General features: G+C 35.8%; 3 protein-coding genes across 4 annotated transcripts in view; 1 reads left to right on the top strand and 2 right to left on the bottom strand.

Annotated features, from left to right (window-relative positions):
* Positions 1 to 2761: 2761 nt before the first annotated feature.
* On the bottom strand, positions 2762 to 6466 carry LOC135741182 (uncharacterized). Its single transcript, XM_065259855.1, has 2 exons — positions 6369 to 6466; positions 2762 to 4279 (listed from the first exon to the last, which is right to left on the bottom strand). The coding sequence occupies exon 2, from the start codon at positions 4272 to 4274 to the stop codon at positions 2850 to 2852; it is 1425 nt and encodes a 474-aa protein (XP_065115927.1). The 5' UTR covers positions 4275 to 4279; positions 6369 to 6466; the 3' UTR covers positions 2762 to 2849.
* Positions 6467 to 7226: 760 nt separating this feature from the next.
* LOC135741185 (uncharacterized) lies at positions 7227 to 13501 on the bottom strand. Of its 2 annotated transcripts, none has more exons than XM_065259859.1 (3): positions 13412 to 13501; positions 10296 to 12149; positions 7227 to 8552 (listed from the first exon to the last, which is right to left on the bottom strand). In XM_065259859.1, exons 1-2 carry the CDS (start codon positions 13460 to 13462, stop codon positions 11067 to 11069), a joined length of 1134 nt encoding a protein of 377 aa, XP_065115931.1. In that variant the 5' UTR covers positions 13463 to 13501; the 3' UTR covers positions 7227 to 8552; positions 10296 to 11066. The 2 variants fall into 2 exon arrangements, with proteins under 2 accessions (XP_065115931.1, XP_065115932.1); XM_065259860.1 differs by having other exon boundaries at positions 10296 to 12139; positions 13412 to 13484.
* A 3278-nt stretch (positions 13502 to 16779) lies between these two features.
* The window catches only part of LOC135741179 (uncharacterized), a 33235-nt gene continuing 30496 nt past the window's right edge, over positions 16780 to 19518 (top strand). Inside the window, exon 1 of the mRNA XM_065259853.2 lies at positions 16780 to 17219. Within this exon, the coding sequence (XP_065115925.2) occupies positions 16877 to 17219 (343 nt within the window). The 5' untranslated portion in view covers positions 16780 to 16876. The remainder of the gene's footprint in view (positions 17220 to 19518) is intronic.

The raw sequence follows: 19518 nt of genomic DNA, 5'->3' as shown, positions 1-19518 counted from the left end.
TGCCTTCATCCATGTTACTGTACATATGATGATTATTCATTGATTATTCACAATTGAATATACTTCAAATTGAATTTTTTTATATGAAAAATTTACAGAATTCCGGTCCAAATAATTAACAAAGAAACAAGGGGCTTAAAGGACTCAAGACTTAAAGGAGACATATCATGCTAAATCCATTTTTTTAGCTCTTAAATGCATTTTGTTGTTTATTTGTATTCTTTAGAAGTACATAAAAGTTGAAATTAGTCTCTTCAGGTGCTTTGTTGATATCTTTATATTCTATTTTGGTCATATTTTCCAACCGGTTCTGATTTTCTATTATCTATTACGTTTTTTGAACAATTACGTCACAGTATTTGCTGCGGAACTGCAAAATAAGGAGATCAACTCCCAGCCCAACACTACGAGCAATCCGCCATTTTCTATTTCTCGCTGCGATATTGTAGTCCAAGCTCAAGGATGCATAAAATACGAGAGAGTAAATCAAAATGTTCGGTTGTTGAACCTGTGCCTGGTTAAGTTTTATTTTTCACGGAAATATAATTTTTTTTGTGCGCGAAGCACTTCAAGAATAACTATTTCATCAACCTCCACCAGTATAAAGTAGGATTTGCAGATAGACTTCGTCTGATTGAGGGGTCAATTACTTATATCTTTGGAGACGACGAGCAGAGCACTTCGGTAAGCTGTAAATAAGTAAAACACATTTTCATATAATGAGGAGGAATTAAACAATATATTTAATAAAAAATCTCTTTTATAATTAAATTGTTCTATTACTGAAATAATTGAAGGGGACATTTCACAAGACTTTTTAAGATGTAAAATTAAAATAAATCTTTGGTGTCCCCAGAGTATGTATACGCCTAAGGTTATGTTTTAAATATATGCTAAATATATTTTGTAGAAAGTATTTTCTTAATTGTATATATTTTAGAATTTGGGAATATATTTAGTTTGAACTTTCATATATTTTAAAATGTATTTCAAGGGCGAAAATACATTTCTAATTTTACATCCTATATGGCAAAAAAATGCCGATTATTTTTAAAATATATGCTAAATACAAGCAATTTTGATATTTTTGAAGTTAAAAAATATATTTACATTTTATTTTAATCTTTTAAAAACAGTTATGTGCAGGTTTGTAACATAAACAAAGTTTTTTAATGCTTTAAAATATATTTTGAAAATATATTTCAATTGTGGCAAATTTAAAGGAGGGGCTTATGATAATTTATAATTAATTACATTAATTATTAATATTTTAAAGGGGTCATGTTATGAGATTTTTTTAAAGATGTAAAATAAATCTTTGGTGTCCCCAGAGTGTGTTTGTGAAGTTTTAGCTTACAATGCTATAATAAATTATCTGTGGAGTAAGTTAAAATTGCCACTTTGTAGGCCTGAGCAAAAGTGTGCCATTTTTGGGTGTGTCGTTTAAAATGCAAATAAGCGGATGAAATGCAAACACTGATCGCAATGATGGTGGTTTGTTGTAATTAAAACTCAATTATGCGGTCAAATATTTTTTCTTTCTCTCTGCACTAAATGGCAGTGCTGTGGTTGGATAGTGCAGATTAAGGTGTGGTATTATTATAATTCGCCTTGGTACCTACCTCACAAAAGAGGCAAAATCTGAACGACATAATTTTTCACAAGCTTGCAGAAAATGGCTTACCCAAAGAAAGTTACTGGGTTAATCTTTTTTACATTTTCTAGGTTGATAGAAGCACTGGGGACACAATTATTGCACTTAAACATGAAAAAAGTTTGATTTAATGCTAGGACCCCTCTAAAACATTCTCCACCATCCTAATTAAGGGAAACAAGCATTAGCTCAAAAGTTAAAGTGTAACTAAACCCCTGGTCAGAGCCTGACTCCACCCACTGGCAATATTTGAAAAATGCAAGAAAAGTGGGCAGATCCCAAGGAGATAGAGGGGACGAACTAAGTGTGTGGTGAGATCGTAACAAGGGCGTGGTGATTTTGAACCTGCTTACGTCACGAGTCATTTTTTGGACCCACCATCCAATAGGAAAATTCAACTGCAGTAGCCACCGTTCAACCTGAAGAGGGCAGCACTAAGACGTTTTTACACCATATATTGTAGTATTGAAACACTTTACATCCAAATGTCAAAAAACTTAGAGGTACACTGAAAACCTCTAGTTTAGCATCCTCATGAGAGTTCTGAAAGGACTCAACTGTATGCAGAAATACTGAGATGAAAAGACAGAGATGACTGAGGGAAACTCAGAGATGACCCTCTCATGCCACACACAAAAACTCACATTTTCAACTCACATAAAACTTAGCACTCAGATAAGACCTCTCATAAGTAAAAACTCTCATACGAACATTAGCAAGAAGCTAATCTTGAAATGTTTCTATAGTCAGATGAGTTGTCACAACTTATAAAAAATAGTTGAGAAAAGTCAACTTAATTTTATAAGTTATAACAACTCACCTGTAGTTATAACAATTGATCTCTAGTCAAGATAAATAATAATACGTTGAAATGACTTGTAAATCCGAGTTGATTCAACAAAAAATTTTAAGGCAGCAAAGTATTTTTTACAGTGGAGCATTTTCGATTTTAAATTGGAAAGCTTCCTCCTTTAGCCATCCATTTCTGTGCAAGCAGTGAATGATTTTAGAAAGGAATCTCCCTCATATTAAAGGCAATATGGGGGAGATATTATGAACAAACAAAATTTGGTACACTAATGAAACAGGCATGCAATCAACAGAATATGGTGATGAATAAAGGGTTTTGTTTATTGGGTTGGGTAAAGTATATGTACATGGAGGTGCACCTACTGTAAATGAAAGTGCACAGGTGTTAGGGGATATTAATCGTATGGCCGAGGGTTTGTGACTGCTTTCCACACGATTTTGTATGTCTTGTTACACTACTTGTTGAAGTGAAACTCTTTCCACATAGAGGACAGTGATGTGGCTTCTCTCCAGTATGACTTCTTTCGTGTATCTTACAGTAACTTAAAGCAGAGAAACTCTTTCCGCAATATGAACACGTGTATGGTTTTTCCCCAGTATGGACTCTCTCGTGTCTTTTCCATTCATATGAACTCAAGAACTTCTTTCCGCAATGTGAACATGTGTATGGTTTTTCTCCGTTGTGAATCTTTTCATGAGTCCTAAAGTTTGATTTTTGTGCAAAACCCTTTCCACACTGAGGACAGATGAAAGGCTTTTCTCCAGTGTGAATCCTTTCGTGAGTCCTAAGGTTTTCTTTACGTGCAAAACTCTTTCCACACTGAGGACAGATGTGAGGTCTCTGACCAGTGTGAATTAATATGTGGATCTTAAGATTATCTTTTAGTATATAACTTTTCCCACATTGAGGACAGGTGTAAGGTCTCTCACCAGTGTGATTTCTCATGTGACACTTAAGACGATCGTTCTGTTTGTAACTCTTTCCACACAGATGGCAGGTGTACGGCTTCTCTCCGGTGTGAATCCTTTTGTGAGCCCTAAGGTGTGATTTTTGCGCAAAACTGTTCCCACACTGAGGGCAGATGTAAGGTCTCTGTCCAGTGTGAAGCACTGCATGAATCCTTAGGTTTTCTTTGCGTGCAAAACCCTTTCCACACTGAGGGCAAGTGTAAGGTCTTAGACCAATGTGAAGTAATATGTGACTCTTAAGATTATCTTTTAGTGCGAAACTCTTTCCACACTGGGGGCAGGTGTAAGGTTTCTCTTCAGTGTGAGTCCCTAAATGAGACAAAAGGGTTGATTTTTGTGCAAAACTCTTTCCACACTGAGGACACGTGTAAGGTCTCTCACCAGTGTGAATTCTTATGTGATTCTGAAGATGTTGCTTCATTGTGAAACTCATTTTACAATGAGGGCAAGTGAAAGGCTTTTCTCCAGTGTGAATCCTTAGATGATCCTTAAGTCTTCTTGCACATACAAAACTCTTTTCACACTGTGTGCATTTGTGCGGCCTCTCTCCAGTGTGAGATTTCAAGTGTGTCCAAAGGTTACTCTTAAATGCATAACTCTTTCCACACTGCTGGCACTTGTGACGTCTCTCCTTATTGTTAATGCTCTTGTCATTCCTATGGTGTCCGTTTCTTGTGAAACTCTTTCCACGCTGATGGGAACCGACTGAATGTTTGGTTCCTTTTATTTTAGTTGATATTTGTAAACAATCAGGAGATTTTTCTTCAGTGATGACATCATGAGGTTCCTGTTGTTTCTCCACTACTTCATTAAGGTCCTGAAGTTGCTCTTCTACATCCATCGTATCTAAAATAAACATTACATTGTCAGAAATGCATTTGAAAACATTTAATTCAGTTTTACATAGCACTTTACAGCAGGGAAAATAAGTATTTGACAAGTCAGCATTTTCATCAGTAAGGGGATTTCTAAGTTGGCTATTGACACAAAATTTCCACCAGATGTAGCCATCAAGCCAAATATTGAATACATACAAAGAAATCAGAACATTTAAGTATACAAGTTGGGTCATAATAAATAAAGACTTAAGGGCGTTTCACACTGCGCTTGGTTATCTTCGCTTTAAACCCTGCTTTTAACCCTGGGTTAAGGATTGTTTCTCACTTGTAATTTAGAAGCAGGGTTATCCCTGAAATTAACCCAGGGTTACTTTTGTGGGGTTTACCCTCCATTGTGGTGCCAAGCACATGCAGTGTGAAATGAAGTGGGGTAAGAATGTTATGACTCGGTGCTTAGCAACGGACAGCCAATCAGAAACTGAAGTACACGTACCTCGTATCACCATCTGTGTGAGAAAAAGTGTGAGATAAGCGGATATTTAAATGGTAGAACGCTATTTTAATTCAGTCAGTTTGACCGCTTTTTGTCCAATCATGACTGTAGACACCGCAAATGAAAACATTAACCCAGGGTATAGAAATGCACTAATACTGCAGCACCGTTGACATATGATCCAGCAGTCCGATCCACAAATCTAGGTTCATTCGAGCGTGAAAGTCCCCATGGGGTGGGTGATATACCAGTAGATATGATAAACCGGTAGAAATTTGTCAACCGGTAGAGTTTTGAAAAGTGATTTTAAGCCATTAAAAACGCAAACAACAGTGCTATATTCATACACTGTTTTTGTGTCATAGGAGCACGCAAGTTGCACATCCGCTGCTCATTAAGCTCGTGAGCATTTTAGACGCTTTATTGGCCTTAAATACATATATGCGTCAAAATGTATCCTCATTAACATGACCATGCATGTGTAACAGTATAGAGGGTGTACGCATTGATGTCACTTTTCCCCATGTTTTCGCTGATTTTACACTGTGTATACCCTCTATATTAGATCCAGACTTTGGTCTTAAAGGAAAAGTTACCTGACTTCACTCTTGTCTGTCATTTATGTTAATCAAGCAGAATTGAGTGAAAATCTCCTACTGCTCTTGACTAAATCACTTTTCTAACTTTTAATAAGAGATATATATGCACATAAATATTATTATTTATTATCATTCGTTCATCACTGACTGTTTATCTTCAGTGAGCTTGAGTTTTATTTATCTTCTTTTTTATGCTTGTATAAGTTTTTTGTGAGAATTATGAAAATTCTATGGATTAAATTCGATACTCTGCCTAGTAACTATACTAGTCAACATTTGAAGTGGATGAAAAAAGTTAATTAAAGTTGTCCTATGACAGGAATGGGTACACATTTTTGTTTTAGGACAACTTTTATGAAAGGTTTTGATCCACTTCAAATGTTGACTAGTGTAAATATAAAATTCATTGTTTTGCATTATAAACAGAAAGTCAAAAACATGTAAACCATGAAAGATGCAGTCAACTGTGCTAAGATTACTTTTCATATGATATCACTGCTAGTTGTGCTTTTTTCATCTGACATGTTAAGATCTTCTTATTTACATTTTAACACTAAAGGCTAGTAAGTTAACTAGAACACCGTTCACAAAATAAACGATAAGACATGACATAGAGAGTAAAAATAATTTTTTGTGCACAATGTAAAGAGTGAAGTTTTAAAAATAACTGTTCATCAGAAAGCAAGTACATTAAACCAAGGGATTTAAAGTGTAAACGAGTGAAATGTAAATAATAAAGCAGAAGATGAAGATAATCTGCTGTGATGTTTGTTGTACACATCCTCAAGTTAAAGACAAATTAATTTCTTCTTCTTCTTCTCTATATGACCAACAGTAAATACATTAATGTTTGTCTTGAGCTTTATATCTGATCTGACCTGAGCAGACAGCAGTGTTTCAGTCAGGATCAACTCGTAACAAACAGTACAGAAATGTATGTAACTTACGTGCATTGACACATTAAAACGTGTTCAAATGATGATAAAGATTAAAAGTATGTTTACCAATGCTTGTGTGGATTTATTTTCCTGCTCTGCTCGCTGTTCGTCAATGCTGCTGTTGTGTTTCAGTTTCTAAGAGCGGAAGCGGAAGTGAATCTTCTTCTTGACTTTACTGCCGGAGCGCCACAGCGACACCTGCTGTTTCTAAATATTGCGGTCTTTTTTTTATTAGTAAGAACAAGGGAATCCACAAACGCAGAAAAATAGAAACATACAGTATAGCAAAAATAAGAAAATCTAAAACAATAAAAACTGATAAAAAAAGACATAAAGGAGAAAATAGGAGAGCTATTACATAAATGATCACCTGAGTCCCAGAGCAAATTCTAGTCCTTATAGCTTTCTTATTAGCAGACAATGAGATTATAGGCAAATAAATTTGTTTTCTAAATCTTTTTAAAATACCATTTGTGAAGTTATTAAAATGTTTCTCATTCACATTGAGAATCCTGATAAAATTTGACACTTGATGAAGACACGAACATCATTTCAAATCTCTGAGTGTATTGACACGACCAGAACAAGTGTGCCACTGTTTCTTCAGAATTCAAACAAGGTTATCTCAATTTGAGACCATATTTTTGCCCAGTTAAGGTTTAACAACTCGAGCTGGTTTCACAGACAGGGCTTAGATTAAGCCAGGAGTTAATTAAGTTAAACTAGAACCTTTAAGTTCCTTTAATGGATGTGGCTTAAAATAGGCTGAGTTAGTCAGAAACTACACAATCCTTAATTAAGTTAAGTAAACTTAAAGCTTTAGAGTGCATGTATGAAAGTTACTGAAAGTAAAAACCACAATGTTGCTAGTGAATAAAAGAAAAGAAGTACTTGGACATCAATTTGCAATGAATTTAATGCAAATAAAACCAGGTGAGATGTCTTTATTATTGCATAATTTCCATATGTGCCACTGTCGACGACATCCGGTGATAACAAACATCAAAGTTTGATTTGACCCATTTACTATCATTTCAATCTTTCACATGATCTTTCTCAGTCAATATCACAGATATAAAGATTAGATTTTCACACAATGTTCTTGACAATATGTAGGATGATTTTATGTGGAAAACTATTTTTGACAAGCTTGGCTTTCACAGGCAGGGTCACAATCATATATTTGTAACATTTATAATGTTATATAAAACATGAATAATTAATAATTCCCTGAGTATACAACGTGAAAGAACATTAAGATGACGTAAAAAAGACAAAGATCAGAATACAGCGATTTACTACTGGTGGTGGACCAAGACCACCAAATAAAGACAAAACAGAGGAACTAAGTGACTTGCTGTTAGGAATAATGCAGGACAGGAATACCTGGATGATATACCGGAGGATGATCACTTGGACAGTTCAGAAGAAGAACCCGAGCACAGATGGAAAATAGTGTATTTGATGTCAATCTTATCGTAGCCACTTGGCTCATAGTGAACACGACATAAAGGGGATGGATTCTCTGGGGTCTTTTCAGAAGCAATTCTGAAACAAATACTTTTCCACACTTATTATCACTGAATGATTTTTCTTCAGAATGAGTGCGCTGGTGAACTTTGAGATTTGATGCTGTTGTGAAACGCTTTCCACAGTGAGGACGCGTAAAAGGTTTCTCTACTGAATGAATTCTTAAGTGTTCTTCCAGGAGTGTTTTTCGTAAATAACCTTTTCCACAATGTGAGCAAATAAAAGGTTTCTCACCGGTGTGAACTGTTAAGTGACCCTTAAGCTGTCTTTTCTCTCTAAAACTCATTCCACAATGAGGGCAAACGAAAGGTTTTTTCTCCGGTGTGAATTGATCTGTGACTCTTAAGATGAACTCTTTTCACATTGAGGACAGGTGTAAGGTCTCTCTCCAGTGTGAATCCTTAAATGAAAGTCAAGGCTCCCTTTCTGCGTAAAACTCTTTTCACACTGAGTGCATTTGTACGGCCTCTCTCCGGTGTGTATTCTTAAATGTTTCTTAAGCTTACCTTTATGCATAAAACCCTTTCCACACTGCTGACACGTGTGACGTCTCTCTTTATTGTTTTTGTTGTAGTGTCCTATATCTGTGGAACTGTTTTTATTCTGATGGGAACCGACTGAATGTTTGCTTTCTCTTTTATTAGTTGATGTTTGTAAACAATCAGAAGATTTTTCTCCAGTGATGACATCATGAGGTTCTTCTTTTACTTCCATTGTCATCTAAAATAAAGAATAAATTGTTATAAATGTATTTAATATCAATCTATTTGTTTATATATAGACAAATATAATTTTTTTGTAAACCGCCCACCTAACTTGTCAAATGTCTTAAAAAAAAGTCATCAGAGCAATGTTTGTGGTATAAGAGGAATAATTGACTCCTTGAAAATTATTTTTTTAATACTTCAAGACCTGTTGTCAATTACTCCTTAGATACAGTATACATGGTATTACAGAATACATGGAAAGGTGAAACACAAATACTAAATTACTAAACTAATTCCAGAAAGCCACAGAGGTGAGCTGTCTATGTAATTGTGATTGTTGATGTTTAGTGCTGCATGATTGCTAAAGATTATTGTGTCAACTATTTTTCTTGGTATTATAATTAAGATAAATATAGAGATGATCTCATTTTTATTGATCCTCAGATAATAAATACTGTTAAATCCAAAAACATCATTCTTGTAACTTCACAATTAAGTGACTTTTGATACCGCTTTTAGATACTAGCCAAGAAACGCCCATCAAGCGAGTGCGTGTCGTCCGGTGTCGCTCACTTTTGTAGCTAATGTGACTGTAGAGTTACAAGCCTATCATATTGCTTAGTTGACCTGTCGCATGTGCAGCTCAGACATTCACGTAACCCCGCTGTGTGCATCAAAAGGTTTTTATGAAGGCAGATGAAGGTGAGTGGTTGCAAAATTTACGTCTTTTTAGAGCTGCACAATAACCCATCCAGTTGCTAATGGTCACTGTGCTTGTGTCGCCAAGCTTCCAATGAAATCAATGAGATCGTGTCGCACTGCTACTCACTGCTAATGTGAATGAGGCTTACGCCCCATTCAGACAGCCAGCGACCAGCAGTAGGAGAGCGACGCAATCTCATTCATTTCAATGAAAACCTGGCGACTTCCGGCGGCATGAGCGAAAGTGACCATTGGCGGCCATATGGTCATTCAAACCTTTCATGTGGATTAATAAATCTCTTCTTAAGCAAAATGATACATGTATTTGTCTACAATAAATTATTTACCCTTCAAGCTTAATTAAAGAAATCAAAACTAAAATGAAACTAACAGAAGTTTAAAATATAAAAAAAATTCTTGAATCTGTAATTGCTCTTCAGCAGATATTAAAGCTGTAGTCTACAATGTTGAAAATCGGTCGAGAAAGCCTAAGACGGTTGGTAAGTTTTAAAAAACATCCCGCCCCTCTGTGCTACCTGATCCCTCCCACCGGGAAACGACCTGAACAACGTCACTCAGTCAAGCTGTGATCACCGGTAGTAAACATCGGAACAGAGATTTACCGAGCAGTAAACACATAAAGCTTTGAAGGAAGGAACACTTACAATTATGAATGATTGACGTTATTTACTTTCACAACAACGTTTCCCCTCCTGAGCCTCGTTTCCCCTCCTGAGCCTCGTTTCCCCTGGTCAAAAGTACTACCTAGCGCATATTAATTGCACAATAATTATTAGTTAGTATTGCTAAGGTTTTAAGTCATTGTTATAGCAGCACACAGCGCATCTTGTTCAAATTCCGATCGGCTCGAACAGAAACCCGCTAGGCCTATTGAAATTCAAACACTTTTATAAATATAATTACTTTGACCCGTGATACACGATGCTAAACGGCTAACATTCCAATGCCGACCGGCAGCATGAGCATGTTGTCAGAATGATATAAAGATATTTATGTAACACCTCACAACATAAAAGCATAAATAAATGCGTACCTGCTCAACAAAAAGTCCGCCGTGTCAGCGTCGGTTTTCAGTCCCATATCTCCCTGAAGCTTCCTCCAACGGTCAATGGCGAACCCTATATTAATTCAACTTTGAGTCTGGCCTTTGAGTCTCCGTTTATATCTCTGCTCTTTCTTCTACAGACTTTCTCATTCTTCCAAGCAGGGGCCACTTGCTGCTGTCGGTTTGTTTTTTCTCCATTTGTGAGCTGTTGCTACTTTGCTAGCTACCATACACTGTCAGAAATTTCATGTCGCAGGCGGGGTGGGGTGGAGATGCGAGCGCAAGGTGGAGTTTCAAGTGGAGCGGGGATTGGATGAGAGCAGTCGACCAATGTAAGCTGTCCGGCCGAATAGAGTGAATGGATTTTTTTCATTCTTTTTTCTCTTCATATTGTTAGGATTTTACTGTAGAACCATAACCAGCATCTAAACAAGGTTATTAATAATGAACAATCTTTGAAATCGTAGACCATAGCTTTAACTTTATTAATCCACTAGAGAGGTTTTATTTGCTTTTAAAATGAAGTTTTAACATCCAAAAGGATGGAATATTGCCACTAAATTAGTTTGTGTTCATCTGAAGAAAGGAAGTCAACTACATCTGTGATTGCATGATTAAATTAAACAGTTGCAGAATGCAGTCTGCTGTTCACTTAAATATGTAATGTGTTTCAGCGTTATCTATTGTGAGGTTGTGAATTGCAGCAAACCTCAATTCTACATCTCAAGAAGAAGCTACGGTCGCTGCCACAGAACAAAGTTATGAATCTGAGGATGTGGTTTGTGACTGTTTTCTCTCACATGAATCTGTATGTCTTGTTAGAGCACTTAAAAAGGTGAAACTTTTTCCACATTGAGGGCAATGACATTTTTTCTTTCCAGTATGATTTTGCTCATGTCTTTTCCAGTTATGTAAATGAGTGAACTTCATTCCACAATGTGAACACATGTATGGTTTTTCTCCAGTATGAACTCTCTGATGATTCTTCCAGTTATACGAACGGTTGAATCTCTTTCCACATTGTAAACATTCGTATGGTTTTTCTCCGGTATGGATCCTTTGGTGCTTTTTCAAATATTCAATCAGTGGAAAACTCTTTCCACAAACTGAACACAAGTAAGTTCTTTCACTGGCATGAAGTTTCTGGTGTTTTTTCAAGAAAAATTGCGAAACAAATTTTTTCCCACACTCATCACAGTTGAATAATCTTTCTTTAGTGTGATATTGTTGGTGAACTTTGAGGTTTGATGCTTTTGTGTAACTCTTTCCACACTGAAGACACTTGAAAGGTTTCTCTCCTAAATGAAGTCTCAAGTGATCTTCCAGTGATGCTTTTCGTGAAAACCCCTTTTCACACTGAGGGCAAATGTAAGGTTTCTCTCCAGTGTGATGTCTTATGTGATTCTTAAGCTGTCTTTTTTCTCTAAAACTCTTATCACATTGAGGACAGGTGTAAGGTTTCTCTCCAGTGTGAGTTCTTACGTGAGACTCAAGGGTTTCTTTACGTGTAAAAGTCCTTTCACACAGATGACAATGATAAATCTTCTCTCCAGTGTGAATTTTCAAATGTACATAAAGGTTACTTGAATGTCTAAAATCTTTTCCACACTGCTGGCACGTATGAAACTTCTCTTTATTTTTAACGCTCGTGTCATCATTATGACGTCCTTTTTTATCACCTGGATGGGAAATTGAATTTTTGGTTCCTCTTTTCTTAGTTGATGCTTGTAAACAATCAGAATACTTTTCTTCAGTGATGACATCATGAGGTTCCTGTTGTCTCTCATCCACTTCAATCAGTTCCTGGGGTTCCTCTTTTACTTCCATTGTATCTAAAATAAACTTGTCAAAAAACATATGGAAAACATTCAATATTTAAAAAAATAGATAGCACTCAGTTTTCACATTTTCACAGCAACGTAGCATTAGAGAAAACACACTTATGTTAGAACAGACAATAGAGAGGAGGGATTCTCCGATTGATCGGTGCAAATTGATAACGGTCGATTGTCGTATTAACTCTTTTCCTGCCATTGACGAGAATTTAAGGCTTTCCGCAATACCACTATTATCCACCAAGTGGCCCAATTTATACAACCCGGAACTAACGCCTCACGTGAAAGAGAAAGAACTCCGTGTATGTTTTAAGAATCGCTCTGCATCTGATCTCCACCAAAATTCCTTCACAAAAATGGAATTATCAAAAATTTGATGTTTTTGAAGAAACCTACCCATATTTGAGAGGTGATAAAAAGAGAACCAAAAGGTAGGGTGAAACTTTTTGTTTTTTTAAAGCAGAGGGTCTGTTCCTTTATTGATATATTGTATATTTAGATATTTTAAGAAGACATTTTTCTGGAAGGCATTAAACTTTCAGTAATATTGCTGTTTTTCCGGCAATAATAATACAATTTATATGTCAATCCTACTTCCTTGTCTGTTAATTAATTTCATTATGCTGTTATGTTAAGTTACGTGTGGATATTTATTGCCATATGAGACGTTTATTGCCGTTGAATATTCTTGTCTATAGTATAGAAATCACATAGTAGAAAATATATAATGTGGTAGCCTATACTGCAAAGTTACCCTGCTAATTTTAATGTATATGTGGAGATGAATAAACCTTTCCATTCATGTCCTGACCACAAGGCTAGAGATTTTAAACATCCTTAATCCACACTTACTAGTCTATCAAATAATATCTCATGATCTATCATCAATACGCGGTTTAACAATATTAGAAACTGGACCTGACCGGCAGATTTAAGTGTGCAGCAGAAAGGGAGTGCAGAAAACAAAGTGATTAGAAGTGTACACGAGTAAAATTTAAATTATAAAGCAGAAGATGAGGATAATTTAAACTAAAAATTAAATTTATTTCCTCTTCTTCTCTATAAGATTGAGTGAACAACAGTAAATGCATTCCTCCTGTTTGTCTTGATCTTTATATCTGATCTGATCTGAGCAGACAGTATGCAGTGTTTCAGTCAGAATCAAACTCGTAACTTAGTCTCTTAAAATACTCGCGCGCGCCTCATGTGAAAGTGAATTAAAACATTGCGACTTCTTTAAATTATAATAAAGAGAGATATTATAGTTACCAATGCATGTGTGAATTTATCTTCCTGCTCTGCTCGCTGCGGACCGTCCATGTTCTTCTTCTTCTGTAAGGCGATCGCCACCTACTGTGCTGGATGAGTGATGAGAGGCTGACTTCTTCTTCTTCTCTTATTTTTATTGGCGGTTGGCAAACAACTTCCGGGTGTATTTACCGCCACCCACTGATCTGGAGTGTAGGCTAAAGCTCTAACCCCAACTGTTAAGGAAAATAAATCAATAAAAGCGAGGAGCCCTAAAACATATTATGATTTTTAGATTCTAATAATCATTAATCTTGTTGCTCTTAAATACTTTAGAAGATGAGCCCAACTCTTTTCACCAGCAGATTTTACTAATATTGTGCTCTCCATTCTCTCTTAATGCATTTTTTAACACTTCATTCTCAGAATCTTTTCTATTCTCTTCTTGATCATTTATCCTCCCTGTCTGTGTAATAGTATAAAACCATCTCCCTGAATTATTACTGAATTTTCATTTATTCATTAACTTATTCTTTTAAAGACTCATTTTCTCCATAGGTACTTTAACATCCACATCCCTCTTGTCTAGGCCTTTTTTGCTATTTTATTAGTAACTTTATTACCAGAAACCACAACAAATAAACAGAACCACTTCAGCCTCTTTCACTCTATATAGTGATAAATATACTTCCTTTATTAATTAATCTCTATTTATTTCTTTATATCACTACTTTATTTGGTCTAACTTGTTTAACCTTCCTATAGCTGTTAATTATGCTGTGTACACAGATAATTCAGACTAATTTGTACTTTTAAGATTTCGGGAATATGTACACCTATACCAACTGGCACTCCTCCAGTACTTTGTGAGTGAGATGAATGATTATTCATTGATTGTTGAAGTTTCACCCAATGTGTTGGCAATATGCCAGTTTTCCCCTTCTATGATCCAGGTGCATCTTTCCAATTTCTATTCCCACTGCATTTAAAGGGATGTTTTAACTGCTCCACAACATAATTCTTAAAACAGATTGAATAATATCCAGCTTTTTAAATAATGTCTTAGTTGCCGACCCGTACAGTACACCCTTAATCAAGACAAGAATGAATCAGTGCTTGATACATGCACAACAAGCGATGCATTATGACTCAGTCATGACCAGCAACCGTACACATGCAATTTAAAATCTTTTTAAACTTTAATTTAATTTCACTAATGTGATTTTCCGTGTAAATTTTTCATCAAATCATATTCCCAGATATTAAAAAAAAAAATTCTAATGTTTAATCATAGCCGACAGCTTCAGACCAATATGTTCAGCTCTCCTGTTCTTTGTAAATAACATATACTGTGTTTTTGGGACTGAGAATATTAGACCCCAATCCAGTTACCACTCCTACACTTCTTTGAGAGACTTCTGTACCTTTAACTGCATTTTTAACATTTCAGCCTCTCTTGCATAATACTCCATCATCTGAATACAGTGCTAATTCTATTCCTTTTTTAACTTGATCAAAAACATTATTAATCATTAAGGTAAATAATATTGGCCTAATTGCACCCCCAGGTTTAAAAGGAGAACAATTGCAATTTTTCATTGCTTAGGAAGGACTCCCTCATTCCATATAAAGTTATAAAAATCCAGGAATACTTCGCAAGCTTTTGGTGATAACTTACCTGGTGTTTTTTATTCAAAATAATTAAACTCATTATTCAAACTGATACTAAAATCTTGCTTTTTCTTGGAAGTTTTTCCATGTATATTCTAATGAGCTTTACTATGAGCTTTAGCAAATCTTTGATCCAACATTGTAGCCTTGTCTGTATTTGTATTTGTAATAGCTATATTCACATTTTCCTCCATTACCGCAGTATTTTTTAAGCTATCAGTTCCATTTATCTTCTTTATCATACGCCAGACTGCATTTAATTCAGTTTCTGCTTAAGGAGTAAGTGTTCTTTTTCAAATCTGAAAAGCTTTATTTCTTTCTTTAATTGCTGTAAAACATTCATCTGACCACCATGGCAAGCTTTTCCTCATCCTAATAATGGAATAGATTGAGAGCCTGCAAAATAAATGCTGTTTACTACTTTACCGTATAAATCAACACCATCTGCCATCTACTGACAGAATACTGAATTGTTCATCACATAACACCTGAAACTTTTCCCAATCTGCTTTCTTATATGACCATCTTACACCATAATGACATTTTTGTAGTTGAATCCTATTTTAAATTTCACAGGTCACTGGAAAATGATTACTTCCAGTATTATTGACCATATTCATTTACCAGATAAAGATCTATTGTGATATCCATCCATTCCACCTCTTATTATGTATATTCTTGTTGGATCATTTAGACACACTAAAGACTTCTCTTCCATTAACTCTTCTATAATATATCAAATTTTATCTGTATTCCTACCCTAAATATTACTGTGAGCATTTTAATCACTACATATAATCATTTTGTTTGTCATTTCTCCCATGACGTTTTCCAGGATCTGAACAAGGATAATAGAAATGTATGACTTGATGCCTTCCTGCCTTGAATCGTAAGGAACATTTTAGAGATATTGGACGCAGCCCAAGATGTAGTCGGAACGTACAGTGTTAGCTGGGAATATAAAAGCAGAGAATATAAATATAATTATAGAAATATCCAAAATATTGGATATATATGGAAACATATATGAACATATTTACACATGCAACATCTTGAAGATTCAAGTTTTTATATATTTTGAAAATATGTATTTAAAATATGTCAATATATATTTAACAGTGGTTCGTTTACATAAATGTGATTATATTACATTTCTGTATAGTAAAAAGGAACTTATGACAAGAAAATGACGTGACTGTGTGCAGGAGTTAAACATTTCCAGAAGATGGCAGTAGTGTTACTCTGTGAATACAAGCCGCCGTTAAAACCAACGAAGAGAAGAAATATGTCCAGTAGATGGCGCTAATGCTCCACTATGGCTCCACCTAAGATTGTGAACCGCCAATAAACACGAAGAAGTTCAGAATTGGGAAACACCAGACTGGGTATTGTGGAAAATGTGGCCCGGAAAAAATGGAAACAGTTGAACATGTATTATTAAAATGTGAGGCTTATGCAAGAGAAAGATGTAAGTTATTTCAAGCTTTAAGCGAGTTGGAAATGAACGTTGTGTCTATGCAAGCATTATTAGGTGATTGCCCAAAGCAGGTTAAAGTATATTAAGGAATAATTAATTTCTTAAAAGATACTTTTTTAATTAACAGGATTTAGGTCACTACTACCATAACGTTATCCACACTCCAATCCAGTAGGTGGCGGGAATGCACCATTTAAGTTTGGTTTGCCAACTGCCATTAAACTTGAGTAGAAGAAGAAGAAGAAGAAACACGAAGAAGAAGAAGAAGAACATCACGAGCATCAACCGCAGTTTTATTTTGTGTTTGTTGATTCTTATCTCCGTGTATTTTAGTGTTGATGATGGGAGATGAGATGGATGCGATTTGCTGTAAATCAGAAGAAACTGATGAGGGTTTACAGGATGATGAATCTACTGATCAAACCTCCACAGAGTCTCTGGATTCTGTCTGGAACGCTGGAGAACAGCAGCAGATCCTGCAGACCAAACTCAACATGTGTTCAGTCAAACTCATCGACTGCACGAACCTCATGATGAAGATCAAAACTGAACCCACAGAAATAACAACTGAAGCTACAGAAATAAAAACTGAACTCACAGAAGTAGGCCTCAAAACTGAACCCACAGCAGAGGAAGATCACACTGATGAAGATGAGGACAACGACGATTTAATTCCTTCTGGTAAGTTTCTTATGTTGTCTTTTCACAATAATTAATTATTATGAAGCCTTAAATTTATTAAATTTATTTAATCCTCCAAATTATTGGAAATGTATTTTAATAATTTTAGATCGATGTATGATAAATAAAAACACGAATAAACGTGCAGTGGTGCTTACTCCAGGATTAAGTTAGGGGAATGTTTAGTGAATGTGAGTTTCTGGTTACTAATGCTGCATTCACACCAGCCGCGGTAGAGGCGTCAAGCGTAGGGATGTCAAATTATGCAATTTCCCATATCCGATGATCATTTAAATGAACTAGGGCTGCAGCTATCGATTCTTTTTGTAATCGAGTAATCTAGCACTGAATCGATCGATTAATCGGATACAAATTTTGTGTGTGTTAAACAACCAAAACAAATAATGCATAACGAAAATGACGTGGCTGTAAAATGTTCGAGCATTTGGCTTTTATTTCTAAAAAACAGAGGTATTGGCATTTGGCTCCGAAAATAAGCCTATTTATTTTTAATTTTTACCCATTTAGTGTTTATAAGTGCCAGTGCCAACAATTAAACACTTTAATTTATTAATATGCACAACAGGTTTCATGCTGTAATCTAGCCCTGACATCAAAGTAAATATCTGGTTTATGTACATTTCTACACCTGCAGCATTTACCATTAGGCTACTAACAAATAATATATCATTTCTGGGGTGAGCCTATTTGCTATGGTAACAACCTGTGTGTGTGCGCGCACGTGCACCTGTGTTTGTGACACCCCAGTCAGACGTTCAGTTGCCTCATTGCATTTGGGTACGGCAGAAATACATACATTCATTTACAATAGAACGCTGCATTTGGTTTGCATCACTTGCATTGCGGTGCATTTTAGGTTAAGAATCTGTTCGAAAAATCACTACATCACGTCCCGCTGTACACAGTGAATGCATGCTGAAATTATTGTGAAATTAAGTTTAAGCATATGTGATGCATTCCGCGAATGGTCTGACTCGCGTGAGAGTGAGACGAGCGTGCATGCGTGTGTGTGAAGGGGTTCTTTTTTAAGCTATACTCTCTTGCAATTGAACGTGAATACGTTTACTACCTAAAAACATCAAAGCTAAACATCATATCTAGTTAAACCGCATAACGTCATCGCTACAAATACAGTATGGGATTAAAATCAGCAAAAGCTATGTCACCTTGTTTCATCGACGCTTGGTGAAACAGCAGTGGATGTTTTCAGTTCAGATGCTGAATGTAATGTTATGATAAGAATGTAATGATCCCAAACTTTAGACATTCTCTCTCTGCCGTTTATGGACATATTTACCCTACGCCATCGCGCCAACTAAATTCAAAATGTATCACGCGCTATGATGTGCTTACTTAACATTGAACAACGGTCCGTGTGAATCAGATCTCGGCGCATGTAGTGCGCGTCATAGGAATTTAACGAGACTTCGAGGCAGAATTCTTTTAATCGAGTAACTCGATGAATCGTTTCAGACCTAAAATTAACGATCAATCAATCGAATAATTGTTAACAGTAACAGTGCAATAAGCCATTACAACAGTGGCATACAGCCAATGACATAAAAGTGTGCGTTAAAATGCCAGCTTCCTCAGGCAAATTAAAAGATTTTATTTTGTCTAAATAACATGCTAGTGGGATTTTAAAATGAGTAAATGTAGTTGGTGTTTTGATAAAAATGTGTGATTCCTTATAATGCCTTAGGAGCACATTAATCTAATTAAAATGAAAATTATGTATTTCAATTATTATAAAAATGAGCTGAAACCAGACCTTAACTCAGCTGTATGAAGGCTAAATGCAGACATTCCTAAAAGAAGGCTTTAATTATTGACCGTAATAGCCTATTACAAACACTACAAATGTGCCAGGTCATCATTGTAAATAGGGCTGCATGATAAATCTTATGCGATATCATGCGCATCTCGTCAGTAATGCCGGTTCCTTGATTAGTATTAAATCGCCATCAGCTGTTTTCAGATGGAGCGGCATTACTACACAGAGTCGTAATTCACTGACAAGCTGGGCCATATCGCATACATACCGCAGGTGATACGTCAGCAATAATTAATGCGAAATTGCCCTTATTGTCAGTGATCTACGGCTCTTTGTAGTTAATGCCGCTCCATCTGAAAACAACTGATGGCGATTTTCTACTAATCAAGGAACCGGCATTACTGACGAGATGCGCATGCACAATCACATGCGATTTATCGTGCAGCCCTAATTGTAAATGAGAACTGGTTCTCAATTGACTTACCTGGTTAAATAAATGTTAAT

The sequence above is a fragment of the Paramisgurnus dabryanus genome, chromosome 24, assembly GCF_030506205.2.
Source record: "Paramisgurnus dabryanus chromosome 24, PD_genome_1.1, whole genome shotgun sequence".
In the NCBI taxonomy this organism is placed as follows: domain Eukaryota; kingdom Metazoa; phylum Chordata; class Actinopteri; order Cypriniformes; family Cobitidae; genus Paramisgurnus; species Paramisgurnus dabryanus.
Note: the sequence above shows the minus strand (reverse complement) of the source record. Positions and strands in the feature narration are given on the sequence as shown.

What these genes read in the sequence shown, in the direction of transcription:
- LOC135741182 (XM_065259855.1), bottom strand. Translation starts at nt 4,274, where the DNA reads ATGGATGTAGAAGAGCAACTTCAGGACCTTAATGAAGTAGTGGAGAAA.
- LOC135741185 (XM_065259859.1), bottom strand. Translation starts at nt 13,462, where the DNA reads ATGGACGGTCCGCAGCGAGCAGAGCAGGAAGATAAATTCACACATGCA. An exon ending in ATAAATTCACACATGCATTG is followed by an intron (nt 12,150 to 13,411) that starts GTAACTATAATA and finishes TTTTTTGACAAG; the next exon opens with TTTATTTTAGATACAATGGA.